At 44.3% G+C, this 19289-nt stretch overlaps 1 protein-coding gene across 1 annotated transcript in view; it reads left to right on the forward strand.

Annotated features, from left to right (window-relative positions):
- CHRNA7 (cholinergic receptor nicotinic alpha 7 subunit) overlaps positions 1 to 18890 on the forward strand; it is a 112674-nt gene extending 93784 nt beyond the window's left edge. The window contains exons 5-10 of the mRNA XM_058736848.1: positions 2725 to 2804; positions 8415 to 8582; positions 9345 to 9539; positions 10542 to 10628; positions 13497 to 13606; positions 17935 to 18890. Of these exons, the coding sequence (XP_058592831.1) occupies positions 2725 to 2804; positions 8415 to 8582; positions 9345 to 9539; positions 10542 to 10628; positions 13497 to 13606; positions 17935 to 18453 (1159 nt within the window). The 3' untranslated portion in view covers positions 18454 to 18890. The remainder of the gene's footprint in view (positions 1 to 2724; positions 2805 to 8414; positions 8583 to 9344; positions 9540 to 10541; positions 10629 to 13496; positions 13607 to 17934) is intronic.
- The last annotated feature ends 399 nt before the right edge of the window (positions 18891 to 19289 follow it).

The raw sequence follows: 19289 nt of genomic DNA on the forward strand, positions 1-19289 counted from the left end.
CCTTCTTCCTCTGCACATCATCACATTTTTGTTTCATAAGCAAACCCTGACTTTTTTTGTACAGTGTTTTCCGCAGTTTGTGGTTGACATTTCTTTTTCTTATTACAGTGATTTTTTTTTAATGTGTCTTTAATAGAATCTGTGGTGTTTTCCAGCTTATTTCTTCTCTCCATTGCTCTGAATCTACTTCAGTCTCTTCAGAGACACCTCATATCTTGCTGTAATGTGTAAACACACCCCCTCTGTGCCTTTTCTAGGTCCACTGCACAGTTCATCATGGAAATCCATTTTCTTGATCCCTAGTTTTATTTATTTATTTATTTATTTATTTATTTATTTATTTATTTATAATTTTTTATTTAAAAAAAATTAATGTTTATTTTTGAGAGAGGGAAGGGGCAGAGAGAGGGGGAGACACCGAAACTGAAGCAGGGTCCAGGATCTGAGCTGTCAGCACAGAGACTGATGTGGGGTTCGAACTCACAAACCGTGAGATCATGACCTGAGCTGAAGTCAGACACTCAACCAACTGAGCCACCCAGGCACCCCAATTTATTTATTTATTTAAATGTTTATTTATTTATTTTGAGAGAGAGAGAGCGCGTATACACGAGCAGGGGAGGGGCAGAAAGAGGGTGAGAGAATCCCAAGCAGGCTCCCCTCTGTCGGCGCAGAGCCCCATGCAGGTGCTAAATCTTGAGCCATGATATCAGGACCTGAGCTGAAATCCAGAATCGGACACTTAACCCTTTGAACCACCCACCTGCCCTGATACTTAGTTTTAGTTCAAAAGTTTATTTCTTCTTTTTCAGTATTCACCCTCATTTTCCTAGAGCTCATCCTCAAATCTAGCACGTGGGACACAAGCTCTGTAAGGCCTTTAATGTTTTTGAAGGTGCCTCTCTTTGCCTTCATGCTTGACTGGTTTCTTTCAGCCCTAGAATTTCTCTGTGTGATTTCTTTGGCCCTTCCCTCCCACCCATTGCCCCTGTTGTTTCTCCAGCAGCTGTTGAGTTCCCCTGGCCTTGTACTCTGAAGGCCCTCTTCATCAATGTCTCACATTTCATCTTTGTAATTCTTATCAGCCAGACCTCCTACCTGTCTATAAACATTTATTTCATAAACCAAAATTTAATTTTCATATTGCTGTGTTTTACTAAATGCAATATCCTCTTGAATTTCTGTGAGGATATTTTTTAAGGAGCAAATTTTTTTTGTTCCTTTCGTTCACTTCTTCTTCTTGGATCTTTTCTGTGTCTTTAATTGTGTCTCTCATGCTGAGTGCTGTCCTCAAATATCTTGTGACTCTGAGTTTCCCTTTCAGAGGACCTCAGGATTAGAAAAGGCTGCCCCAGCCTCTGCAGAAGTATGCAGCCTTACTACAGGTCCCCAGTTGCTAAAAGGAGAGGAATTTAACTCCTTGGTGCTAGCGTTTTGACCCGGCTGCCTGTATTTTCTTGAGGGAATTCTGTTTCTTTTTATTTAAGGATAGCCAGGATTTGTTTTAATGAGGTATGCTAAGAGATGCAGACACAGAAGTAGCTGTCATGGAGGAAGCAGTTTTTACTCACAGTTCCCTAGAAACAGGAGGCATAGCACACCATGCAGACCCACACAAGAAAACACCGGGGTGGGTCAGGAGGCAGAGGGAGTGAAGGGGGAACATGGGCAAGAGCCTTTGTTGTGGTTTCTGTGGAATGGAACTGGTGAGGCAGGATGAGCAGAGTTAAGATTGGCCAGTGTGAATAATTTCAGCAGGCTCTGGGTGATAGGGGCTGTCCCTAGCTGTCTGGTACCTGGCCCTCTGGTTATTAGGGCAGAGGGATAGAGGCCTAGAATATGAAACCCTGATAAAGGAGGTGGCTGGGGTGTGGGCTCTGGAATTGATGGTTTGCATTTGAGAGATACACTGGTGAACAAGTTGTCTGCTATCTCTGGGAACTGGCTAACCTGGGAGTGGAAGGGGGGCACACTTCATCCAGGGTCAGCAAAGCATCATAATACAGAAAATAAAAGTCATGGATAATAAGTGCTGTTGGCTTTAATTGTTGTTCTTTCTTCCTGTTTTGTGTCTTCTTCCCATCCCCTTTATAGAATTTGTTAACTGCTGGCTGCAGGAGTTTCTGAACATGGGCAGGGAGGGGGCTGGGGAGGATCTATCTAAAACTTATACCTAATCTTCTCTCTTCACCTGCCCACATTCCCGTCATTGCTATTCATGGTGCCCAGTATGCCTCTGGGCTCTGCCTGTGCCTGGCAACCTCCTGCACTTGCAGCTTCAGTCATTCAAGATGTATTGGATAAGCATCAACCAAGCATTGGGCACATTCAGGAGACTGGAACTGGAGCTTTGAGGACAGTGGATCAAAATCCATGCCTGCATGGGGCTGTCAATGGCAGAGAGCTTCTACCCTACAGATAGATAGAAATTTCTCATCTGCTCCTGTCCCATGAAATTGTCTTCAGGATTGACTTTTGCTAAGAACTTTGTTTTATATGCATATGAAAATCACAGTTCATATGAAATGAGGGGGTGGTGGTGGACATTGACCTCTACCAACCTCTGCTCTGAGATCTCCCAGGCAGGCTGTGAATGGTGGCATGACCCAAGCGCGAAGAGTAGCACCTGCCAGAGCTATTCCAGCACAGTCACGACAGACCTAAGGGCACGGGAAACCCACTGCCTGGCAGTGCTGACTCATGAAATCCTTTTTGTGTTTCTAGTGCTGATGAGCGATTTGATGCCACATTCCACACCAACGTGTTAGTTAATTCTTCTGGGCATTGCCAGTATCTCCCTCCAGGTAAGATCCACTTCCTTTGTCCTCCTGTAGTTAGACAATTTCGGCATGTTTGGGGTGCTAATCCCCCAATGGTTGCTCACACTAGTGGTGGGCCTCCTTTGCCTCATTCACACCCACCCCTTCCTGTTTTCTTCCCTGTGTGCTTGCATGTATTTCCTGAACTTGATGATGCCATCTTTCCCTTTTTTTTTGTCTTGGGGTCATGGCTCAAACTGTCTTTGGTGGCATGTGTCGTATGTTCTTATTGTGTGCCTCATGTTCTTTAAATTGAATCCACAGTGAATGCAAGTCCCCCTTGTCAGGTCATTTTCAGTTCTCCTTAAAACCTGCAAGCTGGGCAACCCTGGCCATTCTCTCCACCCATTTCAGCTCGCCATTTCCCCTCCCACCAGACTGCGTATCTTGGCAGGTGCTGCTCTTCAGGTGTTGGGGCAAGATAGTGGACTTGCTGGCTTCTTGAGTGTGTGTGTTACAGAGGACTTGGGTGTTTGGTATAAGAGCAAGTGATTTCAAAGCGGGGCTCATCAATGACTTATTCCTAACTGAGCTTCTCTTCTCCTTCCCAACCAGTTGATGGTTAACTGCTTCCTGGGATTGATTTTTTTCCCAAAAGCCCATCATTTCTGTCAATTCACTGGGCCCTGGGCTGTTCACTGAATAATATAGAGCATGAGGAACCTGGGTTTTAATGCTTTGAGGCATGTAGGTATTAAGAGAGTTTTAGAAATCTTTGAGATGATTTTTTACATGTTCTTTCCAGGATTATTTCCCCCACTGCAACCATTTAACTTCCTGCTCCCAGGCAATCTGCAACCACCTCCCACCTCACCACCAACACACACACACACACACACACACACACACACACACACACACCACACCACACCCTACCCACACACCTACCACCCCCTGCACAACACATACATGAATACACATTACACACCACCTACCAGAAAATGTCCAGGGTTGCCCAGCTTGCAGGTTTTAAGGAGAACGGGAAATGACCTGACAAGGGGGACTTGCATTCACTGTGGATTAAATTTATAGAACATCAGGCACACAAAACACCGCACATATATACCTCCCCCATACACATACACGCACCACACCACCCCCCACATACACACACACACCTACACCACACACACACCTACACACACCACACCACCCCCCACATACACACATGCCACACTATACCCACATACCTACCACCCCCAACACAACACACACCACACACACACACATACATTATACACCATACACATACCACAAAGCCCACATATACACCCCACACACATACCTCCCTCACACATACCCACACACATTCACACACCAACAACACACCCCCCCACATACACACACTGTACACCACACGTATACCTTCTTATTCATTTCACAGCACAGCAAAGCTGGCCTTGCCTCCTGAGTTGTTGCTTAAATGCTCTTCCTCCTTAGTGGAGGATAAGCATCCCATGGGCAAATTCCATGTTTATACACCTTAGAATCACCACTAATCAACCAGGTACCTGTCCATAAATGAATGTGTAAGTGATTAAATCCATCAAAGGCAGGTAACTCTCAATAATGTTTGTACAGACTGAAGAGCTATAGATTTTCAGGTTTTCTGTCTTAAAGCACGTGCTTCCATTTTACTTTCCCCAGTTCCTTCACCCCTCCCCCAGCCCAAGCAGGCTTTCCACCTAACAGTAGGCCCCTTGGAGACTGAAGCTATGGGATGAGCCTTCCATCACATGCACAGACATTCTTTTTCACCAGGCTGTGAGTTGCAGCTTTTATTATGAGGGCTATTTTAAAAAACGATCTCCAGTAGTCATCAGTATACAAGAATATGGTGTTGCAGATTGTTTTGAAGGCTGAAGCTATTTTCAGCTACAAGAAGCAGTACTCCTGAGCCCTAAGCTGCCTGTGTGCAATAGCCCCCTCTGAGGCTTCACTCCTGTGTCCCAGCCTCCATGGCCCCAGGAGCCTGGTAAGGACAGGCATGTTGTGCTGTGAGTGTGGGAGTCTTCCATACATTGGCAGGAGAAGTTTGGAGCTTTCTGGCCTGGGGCAGCAAGACTGTGCCCTGGGGGTCATGTAGAATAGATCTGGGATGATGTTCTGTTCATGTAACGAAGCACAGGCAAAAAAAAAAAAAAATGTTTTGGGTACAAGATTTGAAATAGAGACTTGGTTATGAAATTACCTTCTTTTCTATTTCATATTTTTATAACAGCTTTATTGAAGTATAATTTACATATCATACAATTCACTGCTTTTAACTGCATGATTCAATGATTTTTAGTGAATTCACAGAGTTGTACAGCTATTACCACAATCTAGTGTTAGGACATTTTTTTTTAAGGTTATTTATTTTGAGAGTGAAAGTGCAAGCAAGGGAGGGGCAGAGAGAGAGGGAGAGAGACACTCCCACACAGACCCCGAGCTATCAGCGTGTAGAGCCAATATGAGGGTCCATCTTACAAACCATGAGATCATGACCTGAGCTGCAACCAAGAGTCAGACGCTTAACTGACTAACCCACCCAGGCGCTCCTAGAACATTTTTTATCACCCTGAAAAGATGCTTTGTGCTGGTCTGCAGTTAATCCCCATACTCACTGCCAGCCTCAGGCCACCATTGATCTGCTTTCTGTCACTAGAGATTCTCTTTCTCTGGCCATTTCATAGAAATGGAATAATTCAGTTATAGAGTTACATTTTCTACAGGCAATGTAGGTTTGAAGGGATCTAGCCCATTAATGGGAGGGCAGTGTCTGTATTGACTTCCAGATGCCCATGAACATTGGGTGTAACACTGAACATCATATTTAAAGGGACTTGAGGGGGGCGCCTGGGTGGCTCAGTTGGTTAAGCATCCGACTTCGGCTCAGGTCACGATCTCGCGGTCCGGGAGTTCGAGCCCCACGTCGGGCTCTGTGCTGACTGCTCAGAGCCTGGAGCCTGTTTCAGATTCTGTGTCTCCCTCTCTCTCTGACCCTCCCCCGTTCATGCTCTGTCTCTCCCTATCTCAAAAATAAATAAATGTTAAAAAAAATTAAAAAAAAATAAATAAAGGGACTTGAGGGGATAGGAAGTTATTACCCTCTCCTAACTTGGTTGTGGGGTGAGGGTTGTGTTTGCAAAGCTGTTACATCCCTTCCTCCATTCATTCTTTTTTAAATTTAGTAGCAGAAATGTACAGAGCTGACTCTGTCCGCAGGAATAGAGGCACCCTTAGTTAGCTCTTTGTGCCTTCTCTTGCCTTCTGGCCTTTCTCTAGGCAGGGAGGAGTACATGGGCATAAATTGCTAGAAGGGTTTATCTGGTCTCCTCTCTGACCTGGAAGAAATTCACTCCCAACTTGTCTTAGCTTGGACTTACTCTTTTTCTTTTTTTTTTTAATTTTTTTTTTTACATTTATTTATTTTTGATAGAGAGAGACAGAGCACAAGTAGGTTAAGGGGCAGAGAGAGAAGGAGACACAGAATCTGAACCAGGCTCCAGGCTCTGAGCTGTCAGCCCAGAGCCCGACGTGGGGCTCGAACTCACAAACAGTGAGATCATGACCTGAGCCGAAGTCAAATGCCCAACCAACTGAGCCACCCAGGTGCCCCTGGAATCACTCTTTTCAATGGAAACTGTCACTTGTGCCCAAGCGCTATGCCTTCAATTTAAACTTACCAGTCTTTGTTCTGTTCTTAATCTAGAATTTAAACTAGTTAAAATTATTCCCTACATACATTTCTAGATAACCAAGTATTTTCTCAATTTTTAACATAAGGAAAATGCCCACGCTGCGCCCCCCCCCCACCAAACAGAGACACACAAACACACACAGACACAGACACACACATACGTCTCTTTCATATTCTGCTTCTAAACCCTTTGTCATTTCTATCAATTTCTCTGGGATTTTTTTCTATTCTTCTTTCTTATTATTTAGAGATTGAAGATACACAGGCATGGAAATTTTACAGAACTTCTAATTCTTTGCACAGAAATCCCTCAGAACAGTCTTCGATGGAGCATAAAGGTGTTGTCTTTGAATTTTAAAAAAAACAAGAAAGCTTCACCCAAGCTTTCTTTCTAGACATCTCCCAAAAATTTCCAAGCTTATTCTGGACAGATCTAGCTGTAATTTGGAGGAGCAGGGGCTGAATGCTTCTCTACTCACCCCTAGTCTAGATGCCCAGAAGCCTATGTCACCTCCTCTCGAAGGGAACACAGGTGGGTCAGAACAATGTGTGCATGAGGCCCTCCTTAAAAAGACGTGCTGAAATCATAAGTAATGTATTGTATAACTCGTCAGCCCTTTCCTAGGCCATGAAGAATAGGCACTGCATATTATGAACAGCATATTGAGGATCGAAATCAAGGGATTGTTCTGTATGTATGTATTTATTTATTTGAATTATTTATATTTTAAATTTAAAAATATATTTTTTATATTTAAAAATTTTTAAACATTAATATATTTATTTTTGAAGGAGAGAGAGAGCATTGCGCGGGAGGGGCAGAGAGAGAGGGAGACACAGAATCCGAAACAAGCTCCAGACTCTGAACTGTCAGCACAGAGCTCAATGCAAGGGTTTGAACTCATGAACCACAAGTTCATGACCTGAGTTGAAGTCAGACACTTAACTGACTGAGCCACCCAGGCGCCCCTGTATTTTTTTGTATTTTAAAATATATTAATTATATTTTATTTTTTTCCAGCTTCATTGAAGTACAGTTGGCAAATGAAAATGTAATGAGGTGTACAACATGATGACAATGTACATATACATTGTAAAATGATTTCCACAATCAAGTTAACATATCTATCCCCTCACATGGCTGAGTTTGGTTTTGCTTTCCATGAGAATGTTTAAGATCCACTCTCTTAGCAAATTTCAAGTATATGATATTTTTAACTAGAGTCAGCATGTAGTACATTTGAGCCTTAGAACTTACTCATCTTGTAACTGAAAGATTGTCCCCTTTGACCAACCCCTCTCCGTTTCCCCACCACCCCCAGCTCCTGGCATTTCAACACTTCTGTGAGTTCAGTTGTTTCCTTTTTTTTTTTTTTTTTTTCAAAATCTACATATGAGATCACATAGTATTTGTCTTTGGTTTATTTCACTTGGCACAGTGCTCTCCATCTTCACCCATGTTATTGCAAATGACAGGATTTCCATCTTATTTTAAGGCTGAATAGTATTATCCATTGTGTGTGTGTGTATGTGTGTGTGTGCGTGAGAGAGAGAGAGAGAGAGATTTGATAATCTTTGCTTTTATTTATTTGTCCATCAATGAATACTTAGGTTGATTCTGTGTCTTGGCTATTGCAAATGATGCTGTAATGAACATGATGAACATGGGAGTGAAGATATCTCTTCCAAGTAATGATTTTGTTTCCTTCAGATATATACCCAAAAGTGGGGTCACTGGATCATATAGTAGTTCTATTTTTAATTTTTTTAGGAATCTCCATACAGTTTTCTTAATGACTGCACCAGTTTACATTCCCACCAACAGTGTGAGATGCTGTGTATTTAAAGCAGTCACCTTCCATTTTAGTCACCTTCCATTTCAGTTTTTCTGGCCGTTTTCATTGTCCACGTAGGCATATTCAAGAGCTCCTGTTACATTGATGTGCGCTGGTTCCCCTTTGATGTGCAGCAGTGCAAACTCAAGTTTGGGTCCTGGTCCTATGGAGGGTGGTCCTTGGATCTACAGATGCAAGAGGCAGATATCAGCGGCTATATCCCAAATGGAGAATGGGACCTTGTGGGTAAGTCTAGCAAAGACATGAGACCAGTGGCCTTGTAGAAAGCCACTTTATTCCTGTGCTGACTTTAAAAGTTTGGGATTTTCCACTCTGCTTTTCAGTGTGAACATTTATTGAACCCTGCAGCAATCTCTGTAATTTACTGAGAGCTATACAATGAGAACAACAACCAAAAAAAAAAAAAAATTAGAAAATTCAATGCTTTCCATGAAAAGTGTGTAGTTAAACAAGTCAGTACTAGTATAGGCATCTTTATATTAGAATCTGCTCCATTCCTAAAATCAGGCTGGACAGTAAATTGCAATTCGTGGGAAACTATATTTGATGATTTTAAATAGGAAAACAATAATTACATTTATAATGGTGTAAAGCTTATAATGTATTATTTATAATCCTGGTGTCTTAGTCCCTTCAGGCTGCTATAATGGAATACCATAGACTGGGTGGCTTATAAACAATAGAAATTTATTTCTCACAGTACTGAAGGCTAGAAGTTCAAGATCAAGGCACTGGAAGATCTGGTGTCTGCTGAGGGCCTGCTTCCTGATTCATAGATGGCTGTCTTCTGGCTGTGTTCGTACATAGAAAAGACTAGGGAGTTTTCTGGGCCTCTTTGAATAAACAAATAGTTTATTCAAACACTGATTATCCAGGTTTTTAGCACTCAACAAACCCCATGGTTATTTGTGTGATATGCTCATTAAAATAAACAAGCAGGGTAATTTTATTCAGACAATGGTTCCTTCCCACCCCCTGCTAATGGAGGAATCCCAGGCAAGCGGAGTGAGAAGTTCTATGAGTGCTGCAAAGAGCCGTACCCAGACGTCACCTTCACAGTGACCATTCGCCGCAGGACCCTCTACTATGGCCTCAACCTGCTCATCCCCTGTGTGCTCATCTCTGCGCTGGCCCTCCTCGTCTTCTTGCTCCCTGCAGATTCTGGGGAGAAAATATCTCTGGGTAAGTGTCCTGATCTTGGGTGGGAGTCTGCAACAGGACAGGAGGCCTTGCCTCCAGGTCAGTACTGTAGGGATCACTGTGGACAGTGCGGGACTTGTCATGGCTCTGAGTGCAGAGATGTTGCAGAGCCTTCTTGGTGCATCACACACTGACCTGCTAGCCCAGGGCATCTTCCCGACACCACAGGCTCCTGATCTAGGCTCCATGCTGGCTGTCCATGCCCTCCTGAGAATCTGAAGGATCCTGTGATCCTGCATAGAATATAAAAATGCCCAGGGAGAGACTACTGAGTTCTGTCCTGAGGGGCCTTGCTTTCTCCTCTCCTGCCACCCAATCCTGTTCCTTGGTAGCAATTGACCAGCATTTGTTATGGACAGGGAACAGTTTAGTCTAGTACCAGTTTGCATCTGTATATTGCTGTCCACAGGGTGATTCCTTAAGATCCAATACAAAGATAAGAAAACTAAGATTTGGAATGGTGAGATGAATTTCTCAACATCTTAAAGAGTTACCAAGATCATATTTAGTACATGTAGAAATCATCCTCAAACCCCTATCTTAAGTGCAAGGCTCAGACACGTTAAGTGACTTATCGAAGTAAATAGCAAAGTCAAGACCAAAAGCCAGGTCTTTGGATAGCATGTTTTTTTTTTTTTTTGTTTTTGTTTTGTTTTGTCATGCTATATGAAACTACCTCTAGATCCTAGTGTAATAAAGAAAATGAGACATACTTGTGTTGAGTTCCGTAATTCATTTTGTATTGTTGTTCTAAAATTCTGGCTCCTAAACTTATCTCTATCTAGGACTCTGGTAAATGATGAGAAGTCCCCAGAAAAAATAGCCATGCCTATATGTACAGAGAATTCTGCATCTGGTTTCAGGATGTCACTGACCCCTCCCCCATACCTCTGTAGTTATTTGAATGTCAGGTTAGGCACAGTTAAGTGGAATTGAGTCCCTATAATCTGTTCTATCTCAGGCACCTTTGTGTTTATGTTTCAGGGATAACAGTTTTACTCTCTCTTACTGTCTTCATGTTGCTGGTGGCTGAGATCATGCCTGCGACATCTGACTCAGTGCCCTTGATAGGTAAGCAAGTGTTGGGCCTCTCTTGAAGACACAGACTTAGAGAGTACCCAGGATTTCCTAGCATGGAAACAGAGCATAAATCTGTCCTCCGTGCCCTGAAGAGCCCCCAATCCTCTCTTTGCCATAAGGAGTGACTATACCTATAGTGACTATATACCTATAGTGACTATAACTATACCTTGAGTCATTGTTTTTCCACAAATTCTTTGTCAAAATGTAAGGATCTCACATTTTAACTCTTAGCCGTTGTTTCCTGAGATACCTCAATGTCTCTGTATAAAGTTAAAGCTTGTGAGGAAATGTAAACAGGACAAATATATTTTGGCCAAGACAGATGTAAGGCATGACTTTCTGCCCAGGGCAGGATAGCAGAAATAGAAGACAGCATCACTTGTTGCTGTACCCCTTTCTGGATTGGAATAAGCAGGAACATGCAAAGGGGTGCTCAGTTGTCTAGTGGTTAGGATTGGTACTCTCACCAATAGCCAGGGTTCCATTCCTGGTTAGGTAATCAGACCTCCAGCCAGTTTTGAGAATGGGAAGCAAACGTTCTGACAGTGGATATTAGGTTTAATATAAGAATCCCTACTCTAGTTTGGTGATGGAGATCAGAAACAGGAAAGGAGTCTATGATTATTCCTGTTGACCCATGCCACCTGAGGGCTGCCATATGTGGTTAATTAGGGAGGACAGGAGTAGGGGAGCTTATATGGATACTCCCAGGCTTCACAAACTAAGAAGCCAAGGCTCATCTTTGTGGAGTTCCCTTAATGTGTAATAGTTTGGCCAGAGAGAGTAATTGTTGGTATGAAAAGCCTTTGTGGGTGTTCCTAGTTCTCTCAGTACCATCCAGAGAGCAAGGAACCATGTTTCAACTTGAGGGTCTGACCCCATTATTTCTACCTTCCAACACAATACTTTCAATAGAGACTTTCAGCAGAAAGCACTCCCTGTGGGGCAGTTGGCAGAAACTGCCTTGACTGATGAACCAATGGGGAAAAAGCATGGTTGATGCATAGCCTATTTCTAGAAAGATGTGATGCTGTTGGCCTCTGACCTCTGTTGTTGAGACTTCAGCTGTGGGATCCTTTGACCATGGACACCTCCACAAGTCATTGTATTAGTCTTCTAGGGAGACCACAATAAAATTTAATAGACTGCGTGGCCTACACAACATAAATATATTTGCTTACAGTTCTGGGGGTTTGGAAATTCAAGATCAAGATGCCAGAAGGTTTGAGATCTTCTGAAGCCTCTCTGCTTTACTTGCAGATGACCCCCTTCTTGCTGTGTCCTCACATTGGTCTTGCTGGGTGCATCCTTGGTACCCCTTTGTATGTCCAAATTTCCCGTTCTTATAAGGACACCAGTCATAATGAATCAGATCCCACTCTAAGGACCCCATTTTAACTTAATCACCTCTTTAAAAGGATGGTCTTCAAATACAGTCACAATCTGAAGTACCACGGGTTAGAGCTTCCGCATATAAATTTAAGGAGGCCACAGTTCAGCCCATACCAGTAAGAGTTTTGTTTACTACCCTTCCCTTTCTTAGAAATCCCTGATGCTAACTTTAAACCTCAAATGTCCATCTCTGGCAACTCCTCACCAAGGTACCTCTTGGTCTCCACAGTGGGGTAGTTAGTTCCTTCCTGCCTGGAGAGAAGGAAGTGTTTTTAACCAGGTGTGTAGTCACACACTTAGCCTCCGCACCAGAATGTCTTCTGCTTAAACCTCACCCCCCTTGAGCTGAAAGCCACACCAAAGTTCTAATAATCAGAGTTGCTGATCAAGGAATGTCTTCCTTGTGTCAGACTTTTTCCTAGATCCTGGGCTCATATAATTGCTAATTCTTGTACCAACCCTGCAAAGAATGCACTGCTTGCTATCCCTGTTATACTGGTGAATAACCTAAAGCCCAAACAGGCTGAGTAGCCTGTGTAAACTCACAGATGGCAGCCACTGGATGGGGGCAGGGGGTTGGGGGACAGCTGTTTTGGATGCTGCATGCTGCTTCTCCTTGGGGCCAAGATGGAGAAACCCATTGTTGCCCATTAGAGCTGAAGCTAATGTTCTCCTGGAAAGTCACTGCCTTCCACATCTTCCTCACACAACTGGCACCTCCTCCTATCTCTCATTAGATGGGGCCAGACTCATTTTCTTAACTTTTTTGTTTTTAAATGTTTATTTATTTATTTTGAGAGAGAGAGAGAATGAGCAGGGGAGGGGCAGAGACAGAGGGAGAGACAGAATCCCAGGCAGGCTCCCCACTGTCAGTGCAGAGCCTGATGTGGGTCTTGAACTCACGAATCATTAAATGAGCCGAAATCAAGAGTCAGACGCTTAACCAACTGAGCTACCGGGTGCCCCAGCCTCGTTTTCTCCACTAATACTAGCTATCCAGGCCTCATAAGATAGCCGGTGATGCCCAGGTTTGCCCTTGTTCCATCCCCACCCCCAGCACGTTCACAGCCTGTAGTCATCCCTGTGGTGACCACACCCTCACCACCCAAGTGTTTTCAGTTCCATGACAGTCCACATCCTTTATCCTGGGAACGATCATTTCAGCATCTGGTGAGTCGCTGTTAACCCTCAATGAAGGAGGCAATGGACGGAGTTCAAAACAGTGTAGTTAGGTAGGCCAGGCTGCTTTCGTGGATAGGAAACCAGGTCTCTGTGCTCTGGGCTGGCCTCTGCCTGCCAGGAATGTGGACAGGAGTCTGCGGGCCTAGAGGTGGCCCTGCCCTGCTCTTGGCTTCACCATCCAGCCCCAGGCAATCAGTCACCGCCATCTGGGTCTGCCTGCCACCCTGTGATAATTGTGCCATGGAGGCCCCGGGTCTCACCCTGTGTCTCTTGTCTCTGCAGCCCAGTACTTTGCCAGCACCATGATCATCGTGGGCCTCTCTGTGGTCGTGACAGTGATTGTGCTGCAGTATCACCACCACGACCCCGATGGCGGCAAGATGCCCAAGTGGGTGCGTTCCTCCTGTGCTTCACCACAGGGAGTCAGGGCTCCTCCCCAAGGGAGGCTCTAGGAATGATTTATCTATCTGAAAAATCCCACACACAGCCCAGCATTCCTAAACAGAACCATATTTCTCATAGCACCCCACCCATCTACATTATTGCATGATCTGTATGTAGAGGACAGTTCTGGTGAGCATGCTCTTAGGCTCCCATGGCATTGTTCTTACAATCAGACGTTCCAGAAGAGGGCTCACACACAGACTGCTCTGTACATTTTGCTACCATAGTGTTTGTGAAACTACTTTTTGCATGTACACCACAGAGAACTGTGCAGTGGTTGGAAGCAACAGACAAGATAAGCACACAGCCATGTGGTTGGATCTTCCAAACAGAATGAGGAGTAAAAGGGTAAGAAAGAGTGAGCCATGTAATAACCTGTGTAGTCAATATATGTAGGAATGTAAACTTACCACAGGCCTACAAAATAAAGGTTAGTAGTTACCAGTGGGGAAGGGAGTATAGGATGAAAGCTAAAGGATGAAAACCAAATGATTGAATACAACAGCCTATTGTGTCAGCCCAGAGCATGCCACACCTTCCCAGCACCTGCTTAGCACTGGCATGCAGGCTGATGCTTACCTACTCACATGCTGTGCTCCTTAGGAGTCCAGTATCTGACGCTCAACTGACACTCAGGAAACCTTGATTAAGGCCACATGGGTCCTGGGCTTTCGTCACCTCACACCCAAGGCAGGGGAGGGATGCCCCCCACCCAAGATACTTACTTGGGCCCTGCAATCCTTCCAGTCTTCTTGCCCAGAGAGCATAGCCTAAGGGCAGTAGGAGCTAAAGGAGCCTCTTATGTGAAAACAAGATTGTTTTTCTTTGGAGATCTGTAACCTTGCATCCAAGTTCAGAAAGGAGTCTAGGACTCACCAACTTGCTAAAATGAAGCTGCAAGAAGCAAGATGCATTTTGTGAACCTCCAGCAACAGGGAGTTTCCAGGCCTTCTAAAAATATTCATTGTGCAATAATTTACAGTTACCCAAAAGTGAACTTAAGAAAAATTACTTAAAAAAAATGGCTTTACCAAGTTACTGTGTCCTCTTAGATTCTCTTCCATAGGAAATTCTTACACTTAACAAAAACTTTCTCTCATAGCTCATTGCATCAGCAGTAGAGTGAGCTCCCAGAAATGGTGTTATCTCCCACACACGTCTAATCACTGCAGTCCATTGGCTTGTTTTCAGAAGGTGCCCTCATTAAAAGCTTGGACACATGTGTCCACATTCACCTGCATTCTCATCTGACTTTTATAACCCTGACACACTTTCTGTCTACCCATCCTTCCATTTGAAATAAGTAATACAGTTACGTGTTCCCAAAGTCGAAATAAAAGTAAAATTATAAGGAAGGATATCAGCTCTCATCCCTGCCCATCACTCTGCTTCCACCACCAATATTGATGGCCATTTCAATTAATTCTTCCATTATCCTTCAAGTGTTTATTTATGCAAATGTAAAGCTAAAAATATATATTATTATTTCTTATGTTTAAGACATGAAGAAAAAACAATTTTACCAACCTGGTAGTACTTTAGTATCCAGAAAAAAATCTTTTTTTAAAATTGTTTTTAATTTTAAATTTAAATTTTGAGAGACAGAGAGAGAGCACAAGCAGGGGAAGGGCAGAGAGAGGAGACACAGAATCTGAAGCAGGCTCCAGGCTCCAAGCTGTCAGCACAGAGCCCAACATGGGGCTTGAACTCATGAACAACAAGATCATGACCTGAGCTGAAGTTGTACGCCTAACCAACTGAGCCACCCAGGCGCCCCCAGAAAGAAAATCTTAATTAAGACGATATGCTAATTATTCACCTCTCAGCACAAATGTGTCCAAACCAATGGCTGCAAATGAAACATGAAGCTTGTATGTCTCGCTTTCAATTTATATACCCTATTGCATTTTTCTTTCTTTCTGTGTGTATTTGAAACATAAACAGCCTCCAAGGAACTTTTATTATGATGTGTTGCTATGAAGAAGATACTGCCGGTGCAGCGGCATTATGTGACATTTGCACAGCCAGACACAAAACCATAACCTAATAGAAGAGGTCATGAGCACAGTTTGATAAGTGCCAAGAGGATAATTTCATCTTTTGAGATGCTTTAGCCTTGAAAGCTAATGATTCAGGCCATGGAATTCAAAATAGACCTGGCAGCGTGGATAATATTAGTTTGAAATGTGCCCCAGGGTATGCACAAACACCCCCTGTCCCCCCCCTCCCCACCACCACCACCACAGACACGCCTGGCCTTAGCTCTCCATGTGCACAGTTGCCTCTGGGTTTGGACGCATTCATTGCCCACTGCACTCCCTTGAGCTCTGGTTCAGTCTTCCCTGTGCCTTCGAAGTGCGGGTAGGGGGTGGGCTAAAGTCACAGGTGTTTTGAGGAAGACATTGTAGACCCTTTTACAGATGAGGCTGTGGAAGTCTAAACACATAAGTACTTGCTTACTATGTGACCTTGAGCCAATTTATTAGCCTCTTTGAAGCCTCTGTTTCTTTGTCTGTAAAGTGGGGAGATTATACTCACTTCACAGAACCTCTGAGAGGCCCAAGTGAAATGACGTGCCTTAGGAGCCTCCTGTGGAGGGACACATGTGGGGCCATGTGGCCCTGCCCCTTAATGATCACAGAAAACCCTCCAGGGTCTGCAAAAAGCCCTTTCCAGGCTCTGGAGGTTTGTCCATAGAGTGTGGGCAGGATATATAGACTGCCATCTGCTATGAACGAAAGGTTATCTTTACAGCTTAAGTGAACCTGCTCTTATGCCTTTTTGTTCTTTCATTACCTTTCTCCAGACCGGTCTATTGCAGTTATCTCTGATAAGATGTTATAAAAATGATTACCAAGAAAGTGCTGCAGGCATGAACTTCACAACTTACTGCCTAAACTTATAGATGTGAAACATACCTGCTATGTTGCTGATGGAGTTTGTCCACAATCATAAACCAAAGTTAAAATCAATATCTGGATAATTTCAGGGAAAGAGCCTACTTTTCACACACTTGTCTAAATAGGCTTCCAAGAATTTTTTTTTTTTTTAATCTGGATTGAGTCTTCACATGGCTCCCTTCTTTTCATTAAAGGGAAAAACAAGAAAGATCAGTGATTTCTCTTGAGCATCTTGTATGCATGTGGGCGATATATGTTGATAAAACACTTTAAACCAGAAATTGACAAACTATGGCCCTGATGGTCAAATCTGGCCCACCAATTGTTTCTGCAAATAAAATTTTATGAGAAAAAAGCCACGTTTGCTTCTTTACATGCTTTCTATGACTATTTTGTACTTGATTAGCAAAGCCGAGTAGTTGCAATGGAGACCTTATGGACTTTATTGTGTGGCCCTTTAAAGATAAAGTCTGCCAACCCCTGCTTTAGATTTTTCCAAGTACTTTCCCACATATCATGTTACTCAGTCTTCACTGTGTCCTGATGAATTAGGTTAGAGATTCCTAAACTTCCCTGGTTCACAGCACCTTTAGTGTCCCAGGGATTTTTTTCACAGCCCCCGGAGCAAAACAAACAAACAAACAAACAAACAAACAACCTAATGACTCTATTACATTGGTCAAAACAACTTAATAAGTATTTATGTCCTGACCACTTAGCACCTGTTGGTACAGCACAACCTCTCAAATCTTAGGAGCACACTACCCTAATTTCCTGTCCCATGTTGACTTTCTTGGCACTTGCTTTTCATCAGGACAACAAAAACTGCTTTGTAATGATATGTCATCACCGCAAGGGATCTGGTGTCTCAGTGTGGACCGCTTCAAGTTAGGCGTTCATGCAGCATCTGATAGGTGTCACAGGGTCACCCTTGAAAAGCTTTAAATCTCCAGGGGTGTGCCATGGGACACTGGGGTGCCTCACAGGCAGTTGGGTATGATGGCTGTTAGTTACAGTTGAGGAAAGATTGGAGAGGGAAAATGACTGGTCTTATTCACACAGCTCAGGCAGGGCTCTCCTAAGATAACCCTCGCCTCCCACCTGCTTATCTGTCCAGAGATTGCTGTGTGTCTGCCACTGAGAATTCACTCAATCCTGGGGGGCCTTTCTGCATTGCCTTCATCTGCGTAGCTCACATTTGACTCAACCATTGTAAGGCGTTGGCACTGCCTGCCTGTGGAAACTCACCCCGGAAGGAGCAGGGGCATGTCACCCTTGGGGTCCACTAAGTAGGGCTGAGGTCCTAGGATCACCTTGCTGTTAGGATCAGCAGAGGCTCACCACCCGCCCTGCTAACTGCCCCGTTGTCTCCCCAGACCAGAGTTATCCTTCTGAACTGGTGCGCATGGTTCCTGCGCATGAAGAGGCCCGGGGAGGACAAGGTGCGGCCGGCCTGCCAGCACAAGCCGCGCCGCTGCAGCCTGGCCAGCGTGGAGATGAGCGCGGTGGCAGGGCCACCGACCACCAACGGCAACCTGCTCTACATCGGCTTCCGCGGCCTGGACGGTGTGCACTGCGCCCCCACCCCCGACTCGGGCGTCGTGTGTGGCCGCATGGCCTGCTCCCCCACGCACGACGAGCAGCTCCTACATGGCGGGCAGCCCCCCGAGGGGGATCCCGACCTGGCCAAGATCCTGGAGGAGGTCCGCTACATTGCCAATCGCTTCCGCTGCCAGGACGAGAGCGAGGCCATCTGCAGCGAGTGGAAGTTTGCCGCCTGCGTGGTGGACCGCCTGTGTCTCATGGCCTTCTCCGTCTTCACCATCATCTGCACCATCGGCATCCTGATGTCCGCCCCAAACTTCGTGGAGGCTGTGTCCAAAGACTTTGCTTAATCTGGTTCTGGTCCCCAGCATGTAGGAAAACGCACAGACAGGTGATGTCATTAGCTTGGGGATAATTTGGGGTGCTAATCCCACAGCCACACTAAATGTGAGGACACTGATGTACCCGTAGCTGTCAGTCACGTCGTTACAGTCTCCTTGTTCCTTTCAGTAATAGGATCTCAGCACGTTTTTGTTTCATCCTCTCAGAGGGGCTCCTTGATATCCTTGGAACATCCTTAGGGTCCCCAGAACCACTGAGAGGTCATTTTGCCCATTCCCCAGTGCCTGGTGAGCCCTTTAGAGAGGTCAGAGTGGCTCAGGACTGCCAAGGGAAGCCTGTACACCTGGTTTGCATGCCTGCATGTCACTTGCCAAGAAGGCCTACCTGAAAATTCAACATATGCTTTTGCCTGTTTACAAACCTAGATTGAAAATAATAATAATAATAATAATAATAATAATAATAATAATAATATAATAAGCCGCAGTCACTAGATCCATTCAAATTATTGGTCAAAGGAAACAAAACTAAAACTAAAAACCTAACTGCTGGTGTTTTCTGCAATTCAGGTTTTATTTTTCTCTACCATAGACAGTTGGTAGAAAGAAACAGTTTTATGCTGTTCCTACATTTTAAAACACACACACACACACACACACACACACAGTTGATCTTATAAATTATGCTTTTACCAGCCTGAGTCCTGCCAGTCTACCCTGTGGAGGGAATTAGGACAGACACAGATGTGTGTTGATTCTGAACTAGGACTAGACCCAGACAAGTCAGAGGGATTGCTATAGCTCCTAGTGACTCACATTTCCTGTGCTGCCCCCAGACACTGGGG

Source organism: Neofelis nebulosa, chromosome 7 (assembly GCF_028018385.1).
Source record: "Neofelis nebulosa isolate mNeoNeb1 chromosome 7, mNeoNeb1.pri, whole genome shotgun sequence".
In the NCBI taxonomy this organism is placed as follows: domain Eukaryota; kingdom Metazoa; phylum Chordata; class Mammalia; order Carnivora; family Felidae; genus Neofelis; species Neofelis nebulosa.